Genomic DNA, 16,812 nt, shown 5'->3' with positions numbered 1-16,812 from the left:
GTTAGTTGCAGCCCAAGTCACAACTTTTTTTGCAAGTTTTTTTTATTTTTTTAATGATTCTTTTTTGGGCATTTTAGGCCATTATTTTGACAGGACAGCTGAAGACATGAAAGGGGAGAGAGGGGGGAATGACATGCAGAAAAGGGCCGCAGGTCAGAGTCGAACCCGGGCCCCCTGCGTCAAGGAGTAAACCTCTATGGGCGCCCACTCTACCAACTGAGATATCAGGGCGCCCCTTTTTTGCAATTATCCACAGTCATAACCCAGAAAAATAAACCAGTGGCAGACATTAAAGCTATTGCTAAAAGTGATACTACCATTTCATTTGTTTGATTTCAATTTGCTAATGGTACCCATACAGGTATTGGTTTACCAGAAAGATACATCGTGATTACTGACTTTTATTGTGAAATTTCTAATTATTCTGTGATTTTATTTTCTAATATAAGGTGTCAAACCTTCTTAGCAGTGAATATCACACACCGATGCACACTTCACTTTTTAATGGCTCACCATAAATTTTGAATAATGTTCAAACATTGCTGATTAGGGTGACATAATCACCGGTAATCAATTAGTGATCAAGTTTAGGATTGTGGAATTGCTCTTGTTGTTGTGATGTCAGACTGAAAGCATGATTTTTGTTTTTGTTGGACCTTCCTGGAGGTCACAGAGAGCCTGGTTTTTGCCATTATTGAGAGTAGAGCATTCCAGTACATTAGCAGCAGACCGTCTCCTCTCATCAGGAAAAGGCTGTGCAGCAGGCGCGCCAGCGGCTGGAGGAAGAAATGACAAAGAAATGAAAACAAAGTGGGCTGCTTTTACAGAATTAACTGTCAATCTATACTACAAACTACAAAGACTTCCAAAAGGGATGTTGGCTGCAGCAGTTACCAATATGCCCTTGGGCTTTTATGAGCATCCCTGTTACACAAATCCTGCAACTGTTAAAGCATATAACCTCCATTCAAATAAATACTGACCACTGACCACGAGACCATTATATGATGAGACGAGTTACTGAGTAGAAAGGGAACAATGGCTCCAACGAGGAACAGTGCAGTGCAGCAGGTTGCTGGGATAAAAAGCAAATTCAGCAGCCATGCTCAGCAGCATGTCTCCTGTATGATACATATGATAAGAGAAGAAATGGGCAGAGCAGAGAACAATACTGATTAGTTTGGGAAAGCACAGCTCCAGCGGTGCCATTTATTCTGCCTGCACCACCCCATCTAAGATGGTTTCCATGCCAACTACCTGCTACTTTTAGTGTAGCTTAGGTTTGAGAAGCAAATATATAGCATACAAAAACTGTACCACCATTGTTACTTGCATCTAGACTGTAAGATTTTGAGCAGCCTTTTTATATAAAATATTTTTTTAAAGTTTTACTGCAGAGTTAATACTAAGGCCAAAACTGTGCATGTCAAAATTCAAAATGGGACAGTCTATAAAGGAATGGGAGCAGTGTGAAATGAACTGTGTCTACTGTATAATATACACACTCCCCGCACTGTGATTCATACGTGGAATGGAGGGGTTGTAAAGTGACTGAGGTGTATACTGGCAGGTGCAATTTTGCTGGGGCTGCTCTGTGACTGTGAGGCGAGCAATCAATTTTCTTTCCACCGCTGTTCGATGAAGCCTGCCAAACGTCTTAGTACGGCGGCCACCGGCTGATACATAATTCCCCTGAAATGATAAGCAGTGGGGGGTCGTTTATACTGCCACAGGATTTGGACAGATCTGCCTCAGTATATTTTGTTGTGATTATGAATCATTTTGTGAGAAATTGCAATGGCATACCACAGTGGGACTGTTTGGAGAAAGAAATTGAAATTTCTAATCTGTATGAAATTCAGTAAGGAATCTGGATAATTGAAATTACATGGGAAAATATTGGGTAACACTTACTTGAAGGTATCTACATAAGAGTGACATGACACTGTCATGAACACATGACGCTGTCATGACACATGAACCCTAACCCTAACTCTAACTCTAACCCTAACCCTAACTTGTCATGACAAAAACTGAATGACACTTAATGACAGAAGTGTTATGTCATAAATGTTTATGACTTGTCTATAATGTTTATGACACGTTCATGACAGTGTCATGTCACTCTTATGTAGATGCCTTCAAGTAAAGTGTAACCAAATATTGAGATTTTTTGTTTGACCATAGTCAGCTAGAGTGCTGTGTTTTTTCTTCCTTGGGTTTGTCTGCTCTACAGGTTGCAATAATTGTCAGTTCATATTCATCTAAAAGAAGAAAAAGTAAAGTCACCGTATTTCTACAAGTTTCGGACAGTCCTTCCACATGCTTGTTTGTCAGTGCTCATTTAAAAGATGGTCAAAGGAGTGGCCACAACTTTATGGCTTCTTGTAAAAAAACGGCAGAGGGTGGATCATACCTTATTTTTCTAGCATGGCCCACAGTGGAAAGCATTGTACAAGACAGCAAGCAGAGACCTGATAGCACAGCCGGACTGTGCTTTGACAGCTGCTCTCCAAAGATTGGTTTGGTCTGTGTCATGTACAGTTTGCCTGTCGTGTTATGTTTGCCTGCACTGCTAATGGAATATCGTAAGCGATGTAAAATGAGACATGAAATGATTCATTTACATTATGCTCATCATGATCAGTGTGCATTTTCTGTGCGATTTCATAAGCTTTTCAGAAACAGCCGTGCACAGTAACCCTGGTAACCGCCATCCTCTCTAACACTTGCTATGATGCCAGGTAGAAATGGCACTTATGGTTGACCACATTTGAATGGGGATAAAGCTAAACTGTGGCCAAGAACCTGAGCGGGTGGTTGGTCGCATCGGTCATATGTCAGTGGGTCTGGACTCATATTGAACACAGCTTCTGTGGATCAATAGCAACTTGCTGTCCCTCTATTGCGTTATGCTGCTTCTGAATTAAATTTTAACCTCTTGCTATTGGGCTATGAGGGCTATTTTGGGGTGTGACACTCACCGTCTTATTTGCTGTGACAAAATTCTGAATCATACGCCGACACAGAGGAACACAGAGGGAAAAGTGAGAGGGTAAAAATAATTGTTTGTCTGAGCACACAGATGTGACTGGAACTGAGTAGAATACTTATGTGGCTTTAGAAAGCAGGAAGGACACTCAGAACATTTATATGAATTAAAGAAGGAGGGTCAGCAGGGCTAATGCACACTGGATTGATTCTAACTTTCGGTCTGTTAATGCAATTGTGTTTTAATAAACCCCAATCTCAAGTCTCTCTCTCTCTCTCTCTCTCTCTCTCTCTTGCTCTTTTCCCCTCATTTAAATCAGTTTATTCCACTATACTAAATGTAATTCTTGAAGCAGCACATACCAACAATGAAATAATTTTATTATATGCTTTGTTTCATTTCATACTTGGCAGACTTTACAGTCCAAAACTAACACTAAGATTCCATTTTGGTAGTGACTTGGAAACATATGTAGATAATTTTGGTGTCAATGATGGGTTTAAAGGAATCGCACTTATTCTTGCAGAGAGTTTAATTAAAGGATTTCGCTCACTCTCATGCCTTTATGGTAATATATCAGTTGGTTAATTTAGCTTAGTATGAAGTCTGGGGGAAAGGGGAAACAGCTGGTTTCAAGAAACTCAATCTGCCTACCACCACCTCTAAATCTCACAAATTAACACTTTACATCGTATTTGTATGATCCATGCAACTGGTTGGAGGTTTTGTTACCTTCGTTTATCTTTATGCTGAGCATAGCTTACCATTTCCTGGCTATATCTTTAATAAGAGGTATTTATGTTCTCATCTAACACTCCTCAAGAAAGTTAATTAATAACTTAAGCCTATTTCCCAAAATGTTGAACTATAAGTACATATGTTTTAAACCTGCAGTACTTGATGTTTGGCCACACGGGGGCAGCAGAAACAAGCTGTGAACATATTATCACCTTTTAAGCTAATACGGCTAACGTGTTAGCAAACTGTTGCTTATTTAGTAGTCTATATCCATGACGTTCCACTTCCAGGATTGCTCCGGTGCCGCCGGAAATTCCACTGGGTGTCCTTTTTTTCGGCCGGATGTCCGTTGGAATTTTAAACTCCGATTTGTGAGGACTATGGTTAACTGCTCCTCAGATCTCTGCAGGGTAAATCCAGACAGCTAGCTAGACTATCTGTCCAATCTGAGTTTTCTGTTGCACGACTAAAACTACTTTTGAACGTACACACATTTCACCAATTGTGATTGGTTTTTAAAAAATGCCAATAAACCAGAGCACGTTTTTCTCCCATCCCGGAATACTGTGTGGACTAGCCAGAACCTCCTCCGCAGCGCTGTGGAGGAAGGTCTGGCAACGCAAGACTACTTATTTAGCTACACATCCAGCAGATATGGAGCAACATTAGTGTTTAATTATCACCGCCAGGCATAGATCGTTGACGAGAGCGGTGAGACTCAGCTCATCTGTGGGCCGGAAAAACAAACCAATGAGCTGAAAGAGGATATAGCTCATTTGCTCTGTAGAGTTGATGGGAACTGCAGAGTTGGGTGACAATGGTCTGTGGGTTTGACACTATGGTTGCCTCTTAAGTTTTACAGTATATGGATTTTGTTTTTCTTTATTACTCACCAGTGTTGCAGCTGCTCCCAAAAGTCACATTTAACAGAGGAGCATCAAGGTGAGCTTCTGTGTCCGATGGGATCTGTTTAACCGATGGGGGTTGTTTGTCATCTACGAGTACCTGAGGCATCGTGGCATTTGTTCTTGGCTGGGGTTATTTAGAGCCTCAGGGGATTTATAGGACCGCGTTGCAGTGATGGTGTCAAGGATCACTTCAACTTGGTTCTTGTACAGCGCTGTAATATTGCAGGAGATTGCTCAATGAGTAGCGCCCTGTACACAATGCGTATGGATTCAGGGTTGCAATGAGAGAGGGGTTGAAGGAAAAATCAAGCTGCATGATCAATATGGACCTTAGTATTTCACTGTTTGAGTTTAGATGATGAATTAGACCTCTGCCATGTTTAGATTTTGTATGGTTAGCTGTTAGCTTTTCACACCATAAAAATTCTGGAATAAGTTTGCTGCCATATGAGGGGTGTGAACAGTGGGCAGATCAAGCGTTTAATTAAGCAGAGAGACGTGATTACATCTTACATGTATTTCAATTTTTTTTCTTTCCTGTTTTAGATTCTTTCTGTTTTCCTTCTTTCTCATACACATTATTGATATCAAACAGAATACATATTGCATACAACACCCATCACATCATAAATAATTCATACATTCACATACAAAGCACAACAAAATCAAATATTGCAATTCAAAAAACTGGTATGTATAACATAGCTTTTGATTTAATTAGTACATCAATTATGTTGCTCTCTGCTGCATTCAACCTGCACACACACACACACACACACACACACACACACACACACACACACACACACACACACACACACACACACACACACACACACACACACACACACACACACACACACACACACACACACACACACACACAGGTGGGATCCTTTGCACTGTCTGACATATTGGTATTTATACAAACTAATATATGACTAGCACTATACAGTGTTGGTACAGAACATTCCCATGGCATTAGGGGTTTGGGTTAGTGACTGTAAATCTTTTCATTCTTTTCATCTCTTGGTATGTAACTAAGTACATTTACTCAAGTACTGTACTTAAAGGTGCTCTAAGCAATGTTGGGTGACGTTGTTCTTGTTGACGTTTAAAGTATTTTTAAACAAAACGAGACTAGCTCGCCCCTCCCTCCTCCTCATCCCGTCCCCTCCTCCTCCCTTCCGTGCTTCAGCAGACTTTTATATTTCATAACAGTTACTGTCAGCACTGAGGTCAAGTAGAGGACCATATAACAACTATAACTAATTTTTGCGAGCATAATTTGAATGTTCAGCATGGATGTGATCTGAATTTGGTCTGCCTCTTATTTTATTTTTTTAAATATTCATTTTTTTGTGATCCAGCTTTCTTATAGGTTCAGACACGTCACACTAGAACTCACGATATGATCCCATTAATAAACAATAAACCCTTTGCTACGCACAAAATGAAACGCATTCTATGAATGCCATAACTTCATTTAATCTGTGCTACTCACAATCAATGTTAGATATTAAATAGGTTTTATTTATACTTCTGACTCTTTTCCATAACTCATTATAACGATAACTTCCTGGCACTTCCTGAGCTCAAACACTAACTAACTTACTTTTCTAGCCTGCTCCACAACATAAAGGCCCGTCTCACGACAGCATGAAGTAGGTTTAAAAATATAAAAATTCTTTTTACATTATTTAGGGGTCCTCTTGATATCACCAAAAACATCCACTTGACCTCCTTTAAAACACGACTGAATAAAGTGTGAAGTTACAGAGAGCCACCATGTATTTCTCTGTTCTGGCTGGCTGGTGTTGTAATGTATTTTGAAGCCTCACTGCACAGCAGAGGATATTAAAGGTCTGTTATAGTAAGAGTTTTTTTTGTCAACACAAATAAATCACCCAAAAATCGACGATGGGCTTGAAAACATAGAGGAGCAACTGCTCCCCAAATACTATTTAATATGGATAGGCCTTTGTGGAGCTACATCAGGGGAACAATTCCTTCTTAATAGGGCATGGTACTATATTGATTTACACTGGCAGTGACACATAAAACTATTTACAATTTTCCCACAAGAACCACTCACAAATGCCTTATGTAATGAGTCTCTCTCTGAATCCAAATATGGACATATATTTGAATCGAGTTACTTTATGTATTGTGTAAATGGACACAAGATGGGAGTCCAAACAGTTGATAGAGTGTACCGAATAAAAGAAGTGATCAAAGAGCGATCAAATATTTCATGCAACAGCGAGATAATGTTTCAAAACTGTTTGGAACATGTTATCTGTTCTTGTACCTTATCACCAAAGACGGACAAAACCCATCTGCTTTCTGTTTGTTTATGTGTGCTGTGTGGCAGAAATGTTCATTTTAGAAACCATGTTCCCTTTTTCCATGAGAGGTATTCTTCCTTTCCAGATTGCCCAAGCTTCTCCGGCCACACTCGATTGGGCTGAATGCCCTTGAGCCCATCAACTTGTCACTTGTCAATCATAAATAAACTGGTGGACACACTGTCAAAAAAGCCCAACAATGTCATGTCTCCACAGTGCTCAGTTGTCTGGACATTGAGACACAGACATTTTAAAAAGAAAATACTTTCTCCATCCGTCAAAACAACGCTGGTTAAAAGAAAAATCCAAAAGTGAGTGACAGTAGTAGAGATTGCAAGAGGGGAGAGGTACAACCGCTGTTCCACGTTTCAATATATTGAATAGTTGCTCAATCGAGGCAAAACATTCAGCCCTGCAGTACTGTTCCCCCCCCCCCCCAATTCTTTTTCAGCATTCTGGCTTTTCTCTGAAAAATATGTGCACATGTGAATCCTCTTGAGTGACTTGACACAGGTGTCTCTGTGGCAAGTAAACACCCACAGAGCTGTTGTTGTTGGTGGCAAGTCATTTCACTGTTCTGCTTCCTCTCTCTCTCTCTCTCTCTCTCTCTCTCTCTCTCTCTCTCTCTCAGTAAAAACAGCTATTACTGTTCTCTCGTACAGCCTCCACTTGAAACAGGAGTGTGTGGGGACGGTGTGAAGAAGCAGTTAACAATCTGTTGCACTAGCAAGAGAGGTGCAAGAAAATGCGTTTAAAATAGTCTGAGGTGTTATCTGCGGAGGGATCGGGACAGGGATTCTAATCGTGATGATGATTTTAATTGTATGGACCTTAAAAAAATTATGCAATACTGCAGATGCAGAGAACCTGTGTGGTTGGCTTTGGGTATATGGGCTGCAGTACATTACACATTGACGAGCTTAATGATCTTTATAGATAAGTGAGTTCATGGCCTTGAATACATGCACATATCAATCGATGTGCATCAACAGTCATTATTAAATTGTGGCAGCTGAAAATGATTTGGGATTTTCTTTTCTTTTTAGATGCAGAATTAGCATCGTGGTGTTTGGGTGACAAAATGAACTTCAATGTAACACGAGATGATAGTGATAGATAGTATAGTAGTAGTCCCCTATAATTTACACTCTGTGTGTGTCTACATAAAACAAACACTAAGAGCTGGTTGTATCCACACGACCCTCAGGGTGTGAAGACTTTAGACTTTAAACAGCATTGTTTCTGTTTTCCACAGCTAAATACTTCCACATCTCTATACAGCCTTGATTTAGAAACGTTCCCCATGTGGACAGAAGAACACAATATAATATAGTTCACATGCATTATACTGTATTTAGCCATTTTATGGCAATCACAATAATCCCCATAGGAATTTGAAACATTGCACTCATCATAATATCAATATTAGCCTACATTACAGCGACTTCTCATTGGGGAGCTAGGCTATTATGAAACCTGCCTCAATGCGAGAAGGCTCAGCCTAAATTGATCATCAAATGTCGTTCACTAATAGTGAAACAGACCATGAGTAAAAAAAAATTCAAATAACTCAATTCCCCCATTGGCCCCTGTGAGCGCGCGTGCCTGAGCGCGGGTGTACACGCGTGCGTGCGTGCGAGCGAGCCACGGAGATATTATTATGTAACATGTCCCCAATCACATCCCTGCCTGAGTCTGAGGCATAAGGTCGCTTTAAGAGCTATCTCAGTTCCTATCAGTGCTCCTGGCAGGACACCTCCTACCTTCTCCTCGACCAAAAACTCTTGTTGTGTCTCACCTGATGCAAAGCAGCGCTGGAAGCCTGAGGGGAAACAACATCTCGGTAAGAAACAACGGCTAATTAAGACACGGCATTTCGAGCTAGCCTGCAACTGTTTGAAGGGGTGGAGGGTTTTTTAACTGAAAGTAGGAAAGACATGTTTCCTATAAGGTCGGTTATTTTGTATTTTTATGACATGCGACGACAAAGCTCCATAACGACTCTAATGTTTCAGTTTCAGTAGCCTAACATTTTCTTCTTTATGGGTTCTGTGTGTGTGTAACGACAGGGAGTTTTAACAGTCTTATCGCACGCGCTGGTATTTTTGAATTCCCTGTGCTGTCAGGCGAGCTAATTCTGATGTGATTTGTAGTTTTCTTCTTACTTACTGGCCAGCCTGCTGTCCTTAAGGGGGATGCTAAAAGTGTAGGTAGCGCGGTTTAGTGGACGTTTAGGTGGAAATGAGTGATGTCCTGTCCCCCCGTCCCCCCCTGACAGGAGAGCAGCGAGCACACTCTGTGGTACACTGGAGGACAGAGGAGTCTCCTCCACCTGTCCGGAGCCGAGAGAGTCCGCGTCAGACACGCAGCTGCAGACAGACAGTGGATCCAGGACAGCTGAAGACAGACAGTGGATCCAGCTGACAGCTGAAGACAGACAGTGGATCCAGGACAGCTGAAGAGACCCAGGGTACAGTAGCCACTCTTGACACTTTTTCATCCCTTCATGTGGTTTTCATCTGCCCGTTCGTGATGCCTAGAATCATTTTCGCATGATAAAATCCAGACTTGTGTGATGTCAAAGTAGATTAGCGAGGTGACTGAACAATGTCAGATAAGGATTTAAAATCTCATTTACAATTTACAAACATCCCACTTCTGAGACTAATCCCCTCCACCCCCCTGACCTCAATGATTTCTTTGTCTGTTTTTTTTCTGCAGGGACTTCACAATTCATATATGTATGTATATATATATATATATATATATATATATATATATATATATATATATATATATATACACAAAAGGAGAAATATGAAAACATTTTCATATTTGTCCTTTATGAGTTACGAGTTTTTCATCATGTCATATAACATGATGAAAAACTCGACATGGCTATTTCTTTGTGAATACCTGCAGATTATCTGTCAAATAAATTAGTAAGTCTCATGTCAAATATTAATAATGTCCTTATTACATTTCATTGTGACATTCTTTGGACAGCAGACGCAACACAAAGCAATGCATCACTTTAAAGTGTCCACATTCTGCCATAAATGATTAGCATGAAGGCTACAGAATGGGTGTGATATGCGGGCCACATATTTAGAAATTCAGCCAGGTTTAGTCAGGTTAATATCCAGAAGGGGTTTACATTATCCAGAAGCCAAGACAAAAAAAGACTGTACCACAAAGGAAATCAAGTGGTATTCCCGTACTTAGCTCCAGGTACAAGTGTTTACTTTTGTTATGATTACTCTTTGTAATCACCACAGATTAAACAGCACATTATAATAGGACCTTTCTGCTCATAATAGAGACAGCCACAAGCAATTAACGTCCTGCCTGTCAACATTTGTCATCGTTAAGGAGTCCTCAATTAAAAATGATAAATCCTGTAGATTGTTATTCTAATAGCATAGCTGTGTTCATTTCTGAAGATTTGAGCCAAGGGCATCAGTACTGTTTTTCACTGCTGCGCGAGCACGCACGCACACATGTACGCACGCACACACACACACACACACACACACACACACACACACACACACACACACACACTACTAAGGTTCTTGGTCTTGGTGTAACAAAACTGTATTTCAGTTCTGTTTTCCAGTACATTAATTTGTTGGAGATTGTAAGGACCACATGTGCTTTAGAATCTATTGTGAATGCTCAGCGACAGCGAGAGGTGTCTGTTCTTTATGGACAGAAACAGAATAAATTCCCGCTGTCAAAAGGGGAGAAAACAGTGAGAGGGAATGATTGTCCCTGAAGGAGCAGTCATTATCACATTATTGTGATGGAAATTCAAATCAGCATGCCATTATAGCGATGCCAAGAAGTCTGGATCTGTGCTGTTTTCTTGATGGCATGCTATCAGCGCATCATTTCACTCTCATAGCCGTTCCTTGAGGAAATAGAAAATCAGCCTCATGATATCTGCATATTATACAAGCGTTGATAATTCCCTTCATACGTCCCTGTTTTTTGTTATACTGAATCCACTGCCAGTGTGTGCAAAGATGAAACTGAACCACTAAACACGACATAAAGACACTTGTGCGATTACATTCAGAAGCACTGAAAGAAACAAAAAAACAAACAACAAAAAACTACCTGCAAGCAAGAGAATCAGTTTCTGCCACATATCCTTATTTAAAAGTAGTAACCGTCTAATGATGAAATGAGCTTTTTCAGCAAGTTAGGGTCAATTTCCTTGCATGCTGCAGTTTTAATGGGAGCTACATTTCAATTTGAGTGATAAACCAACCTCTTAATATCTCAAGAGCTCCTAACTTTAGAAATACACTTTTCATGAATGGAAATTTATACAAGCTCACTCATTTCATTTTTTTCCCCTTGTTTTCAGGCAGCAAGTAAATTTTGTTGTAAAGACTGCCGAAGATTGAGGATGAGGCAAAGCTGTAAAAAAATGCAAATGTTATTCATGAAGTAATTACAGCAGGTGTGACACAACAAATTAGTTCCATTAAGCCCCGGCTTTTGAAGTGAGCCCAGGAAAGCCGCCATGGAGCTACAGCACAACACCAACCACAACCAAGCCTTGTGGAAAGAGATACCGTGGGATTTCACAGACGAGTGCTCCCTCTCAGTGAGTGGCAACACTTTTCTCATCATCGCTTACAGTGCAGTTATGGCAGTAGGTCTCATTGGGAACTCTTGCCTGGTGTTTGTCATCACACGGCACAAGGAGATGCGCAACGTCACCAACATCTTCATCGCCAACCTGTCCTGCTCTGACATCCTCATGTGCGTCGTGTGCCTGCCAGTGACTATTATTTACACACTGATGGACCGCTGGATCCTAGGTGAGGTCCTGTGTAAGCTCACGCCATTCATCGAGTGCATATCGGTCACCGTTTCCATCTTCTCCCTCGTCCTCATCGCCATGGAGCGCTACCAGCTCATTGTCCACCCGACAGGATGGAAGCCCATGGTGGGCCAGTCCTACATGGCCGTGGCTGTCACCTGGATTGTTGCCTGCCTGATCTCGGCGCCTTTCCTCTCGTACAGCGTACTCGCCTTGCCTTTCCAGAACCTGAGTCTCCCCTTCCCGGTCAGCGACCACCTCGTGTGCATGGAGCGGTGGCCGTCAGTTAAAGAGCGGCGAGCTTACACCACCTCCCTGCTGGTCTTCCAGTACTTGCTCCCTCTCGCCCTCATCATGATCTGCTACCTGCACGTCTACCTGCGCCTCAGGAGGCGGAAGGACATGGTGGAGCGCGGCAGGAACACCACTGAAAAGAAAACCAAGGGCGCCACCAGGATCAACGCCATGCTGTTCTCCATAGTGGTGGCGTTTGCCCTCTCCTGGCTTCCTCTCACCGTCTTCAACGCGGTGTTCGACTGGAACCACGAGGCCCTCCCGTCCTGCGGCCATGACACCATCTTCTCAGCCTGCCATCTCACAGCCATGGCCTCCACCTGCGTCAACCCCATCATCTATGGTTTCCTCAACAGCAATTTCCAGAAACAGGTGAAGTCTACCCTGTTGCGCTGTCGCTGCTGGGGGGTGACAGAGAGTTACGAGAGCGTCCCGCTCTCCACTGTCAGCACAGAAGTCACCAAGGGGTCAATCTTGAGCAATGGGTCTATGAGCATGAGCATTAGGTCATAAGCCTTTTCAGTGAAAGACAAAGAGACTACTGGGGCTTCTTCAGCCTTCATCGTTTTTTTTTTTTTGCTTTGCTTTGTTGCGTCCAAAAGCGAGGTTGACATTTACAAAGTTATAAACCTCACAGCACAGCAGTCCAGAGAGAGCCCGCTGAAGACACTCAACCAGCAGGGCCAACGCCCTCGCTTCAGTATGAGTTAGCATGTAAGAGGAAGTAGATAACACATTGATGGTGCAAAGGTTGGACAAGTTTAAGTATTGTAGGGCGAGTGAAGGCACTTTACATGAGCACTTTTACAACTCTGTATAGTCCATTCCTCGTGTGCTGTGGGCACATGAGGAATCTTCGCATTTCATCTGGTAAATCTGTCATGTTTTCTTTTCTGAAGCACTGCGATCTACTCAGAAGTCACGTTTCACTGAATATCAGCTTTGTAAGGTTTGCTTTTCACACTGTTACCTGCTTTAAATGTGAATTGAGCCCGAGAGAAGTGAAAGGACAAAAGGGGTTGGGGCACCGCAAATGTTGTTTTCAATTTTGCTGTTTTATATTAATAGTATTGATAAAAAAAAGAAAATGTGAGAGATTGTAAACTTTGATGTGTTAATGATTATCAACCGAGTAGCTCATTACATAACTGAAGGAGAGAACATTAGTGCATTAAATGGGACTCCAGGCGTTCACTGAGACAATTTACTGGCATCATCTTAATGCATTTATCATGACCTAAAATCACCACAAACAATGTAATGATCTTTTACAGAGAACCTTGGCGAGAGCTATATACATTCCATGCTTTCCGCCAAGGTCTGCACTGTAGTGTGTTGTGCAAGTGGGATGTTTTTTTTTTTTTTTCTCATAAAATGTGCCATTTAACAACCATATATCAAGACGTCAAAGAAGCAGTAAAGGACTTAGTCAGAGTGGGGTTCTTCTGCTGTAAATAGCATTGCTAAATACATGTATAGCCTGTAAAATGTGTAGTTTGGTGTGGTGGGGGGGAGAGCACTGTGTAGCATAGCGGATATCTCCTAGGAAACCTGTTGTAAGTCACTTCTCTTTGTGGTATTGAACTAAATTAAAAACATCTGCCATCACCTTTAATGATAACTTCCATGTTGTAATATTTGGCTTTAATCAATTCTTGTACTGCATTTGTTGTTGTTGTTGTTGTTGTTGTTGTTGTTGTTGTTGCTTTCCGAGTGTGCACAGAATAGATTTTTCTGTCACCTTGAAGGTCAATTCATCCATTCATCATTCTCAGCTTTTAGCAGATAATTGATCGGTCCTATGTCCCCATGTCCCCACTAAGTCTCCCATTTAAAGGCTTCAAATGGTACACGGAGACCAGACCGCACGTTTCCACTTGAGGTAGCAGTGTGGAGTCGATGTGGGATCCTAATCCTGGTTTGTGGTGTACAGAAAAAGAAAATCTTAACAGTCAATTGTTGCAAAATCGTTGTTTCTTCCTGAGGTCAAACTCAGTGTGCTGCCTCCTTGTGCATTATTTAGGGGTACGTCTGAGATCACGACACATTTTAGCTGCTGTGCATGCAGTGTTGAATAAATCAGTGTTGTGTTTGGTCCTTAGATGTTAAAACAGCATGGGGAGGGTTAAAAAAAAAAAACAGCATGAGAGATCAATGGGAGTTGTGCTGAATATTCATGCTGTGGGGACGCATGTTAACAGTTATACTTTTATCCGTGTCAAAGACGAAGTATATCAACCGAGAGAAAAAGAAAGGGTGAGATTGTTGCTGCCTTTAAGCTTTGGTGTTTTTAATGTCAGGAGGTCAAGTGTATCATGTTTTTACACCTCACAGAAAGCCAAATCTGTTTTTTTTTACTCTGAAGGCATCTCACACAACCTAGTCTCGCTTTGCCAGACCCTCGTCCAAAGCGCGCTGAAGGAGGGTCTGGCTACTCCACATAGCATTCGGGGATGGGAGGAAAACGTGCTCTGGTTTAATGGCATTTCTTGAAAATAGTCTTGCCCGAGAAAAACTCAGATTGAACAGTTAGTCTAGCTAGCAGGCAGAGATCTGAGGAGCAGTCAACAATAGTCCTCATAAATCCACCGGATTTAAAACTCCCAACGCAAAGAAGGCGTAAGGAAACGTAAAAGACATGCATCCGGCGGAATTTCCTGCAGCACCGGAGCAATCCCGGAAGTGGAACGCGAAGGGTATAGACTACACACAACCTAACAAACTGTTGTCCAAGAGCAATTTAGCCCATAAGAGAGCTCTCAGAGGTCCTTGTCGGCATAATTGACAGTGTGCTTCCGCTGCCTTTGTCTGAGCTGACCTTTACAGACCTTCAACCCCCTCTCTTATCCTACAGTTCCTTCCTCTCGTCTCGTCTTTCCTTTAAAAACAAAAACAAAAAAAACACCATCGAGTGAAACAGCAGTGTTGATTTTGTCTGGAAGAAAGGACCCAAGATGCCGGAGGTGCTGTTGTACTCCAGCGACACTTAACATCGAGTGGAACTCAAATGATGCCATTTTAAATTGTTACCCAAGTAACTGCTAAGGGGACTGGGCACTGAAATGAAGTTGAGCTGGAGGCAAACACTTAATCAGTCCACAGGACCAGACTCTCCTTGTCAGTGGAGCAGTTCCAGAAAGATTAGCATCATGGCTCTCTGCGTTTTCATTTAGAGAGATTCTCATATGAGAAATCGCTCCAGATCGCAGGAACAGCATGAACTACATAGTTGGCGAGAGATTTCCTCAAGCTGTTGTTTTGAGCATTGAAATTCTCTTCTGTCACATTTTTCTTGCCTGCCGTGCTAAGAAGAAGAGGGCATAATTCACCCTGTTTTTGCCTTGTCCCCATATCAATTGTTTGAATAATAGCTTTCAATGCTTTCCGTTGCTTTGTAGAAAGCTTTTAAAGATCAAAATGTTAAAAGACGTGTACAGTATTCACAGGATCTACAGTATAAAGTGAATCTGCAGGGTCCACAATGAGCGTAAGGAATTACATTATAACTTTTATAAAGGGGCCACAACTTAGATGTGCTACAAAAGGATTTTTCAAAATCTTGTATGTGATGAGGTCAGACAAAGCCATTGTTTGTGGTGATTTCAATATAATTCACATATGCCGCACACATGCATTATAATAGTGCTTATTCAACAGCAAATATGTAACTGGAGCCAGGAGATGGCTATATAGCATAAATAAAGGAATCTGGGAGACAGCTGTCTGAAGGTAAAAAAGCAATCCGCCAACCAGCACCTCTAAAGCTCACTAATTAGCTAACACATAGCCTACTGTATATCTCATTTGTTAAAGCCTTCTGGTGGACCCCATGGAACCTTATTTTGGAAAAAAAATATGTAAGGTAGTGAATTTGAAGAGTCAAATAATTGTTTGATCCCGTTAGAATTGAGTCATGAATTACACATATGATGTATATCAATTCAAAAGATAACATGTCTTAGGGCTCCTGCACATTGGCTGCGTTGCGTTTCCGTTGCATGTCAGTTGCGTGGCAGCTGCGTGCCGTTTTCTGTCTTTGCACACCAGAAACATGTCTGACGCGGCGCATCTGCTGCTAGCCTTGTCTGTACACATGGATGTTTCCTATTGATTTACTGCACTCAAGCAGTAGTATACTCCATGTTAAACATAAATATATACTGATTTGATTACAGCAAAGACAACGTCGGCAGTATTGACGGTAAAATAGGCTACAGAATATCTCGTTCTGTATTGACAGGTGCAATATTTGAGAATCGATAATTATTTATTATATTCTTTTTTAAATTACATTAATATCTGCATTTATGTCAAAACCTAGAGACTTTCAAACATCAAAATGTCATTTAATAAATGTATTTGTGTCAAAATGACATATAAACATATTTTTGTATTCTATTTTGCCTGGAAATGTTTCCAACACACTTGCGTGTTGCGTGAAAAATAGACGTTGGCCATATTTATAAAGAGGGTGATCAATGCCTTCATTACTTCACGACTTGACTACTGTAATTCTTTTTATATGGATTTAGACCAGTCATCTATTCAACGCCTGCAGCTAGTCCAAAACGCCGCTGCCTGCCTCCTGACAGGAAAAAAAAAAGAGGGACCTCCACTGGCTACCTATTCGCTACAGGACTGATTTCAAAATCTTACTGTTAAAGGTCCCATGGCATGAAAGTTTCACTTTATGAG

General features: G+C 41.4%; 1 protein-coding gene and 1 long non-coding RNA gene across 2 annotated transcripts; both read left to right on the top strand.

The window, feature by feature from the left end:
* The first annotated feature begins 8,651 nt into the window (after positions 1–8,651).
* LOC120561446 lies at positions 8,652–11,484 on the top strand. The gene is made up of 3 exons (XR_005639597.1): positions 8,652–8,829; positions 9,265–9,456; positions 11,362–11,484. It is a non-coding gene; the product is annotated as an uncharacterized LOC120561446 (long non-coding RNA).
* An 8-nt stretch (positions 11,485–11,492) lies between these two features.
* On the top strand, positions 11,493–13,105 carry npy8br (neuropeptide Y receptor Y8b). Its single transcript, XM_039804574.1, has one exon. The coding sequence runs from the start codon at positions 11,521–11,523 to the stop codon at positions 12,628–12,630; it is 1,110 nt and encodes a 369-aa protein (XP_039660508.1). The 5' UTR covers positions 11,493–11,520; the 3' UTR covers positions 12,631–13,105.
* The last annotated feature ends 3,707 nt before the right edge of the window (positions 13,106–16,812 follow it).

This window comes from Perca fluviatilis, chromosome 6 (genome assembly GCF_010015445.1).
Source record: "Perca fluviatilis chromosome 6, GENO_Pfluv_1.0, whole genome shotgun sequence".
NCBI classification, from domain to species: Eukaryota; Metazoa; Chordata; class Actinopteri; order Perciformes; family Percidae; genus Perca; species Perca fluviatilis.
Note: the sequence above shows the minus strand (reverse complement) of the source record. Positions and strands in the feature narration are given on the sequence as shown.

Excerpts from the sequence above, each read along its gene's own strand:
- npy8br (XM_039804574.1), top strand. The coding sequence starts at position 11,521 with ATGGAGCTACAGCACAACACCAACCACAACCAAGCCTTGTGGAAAGAG.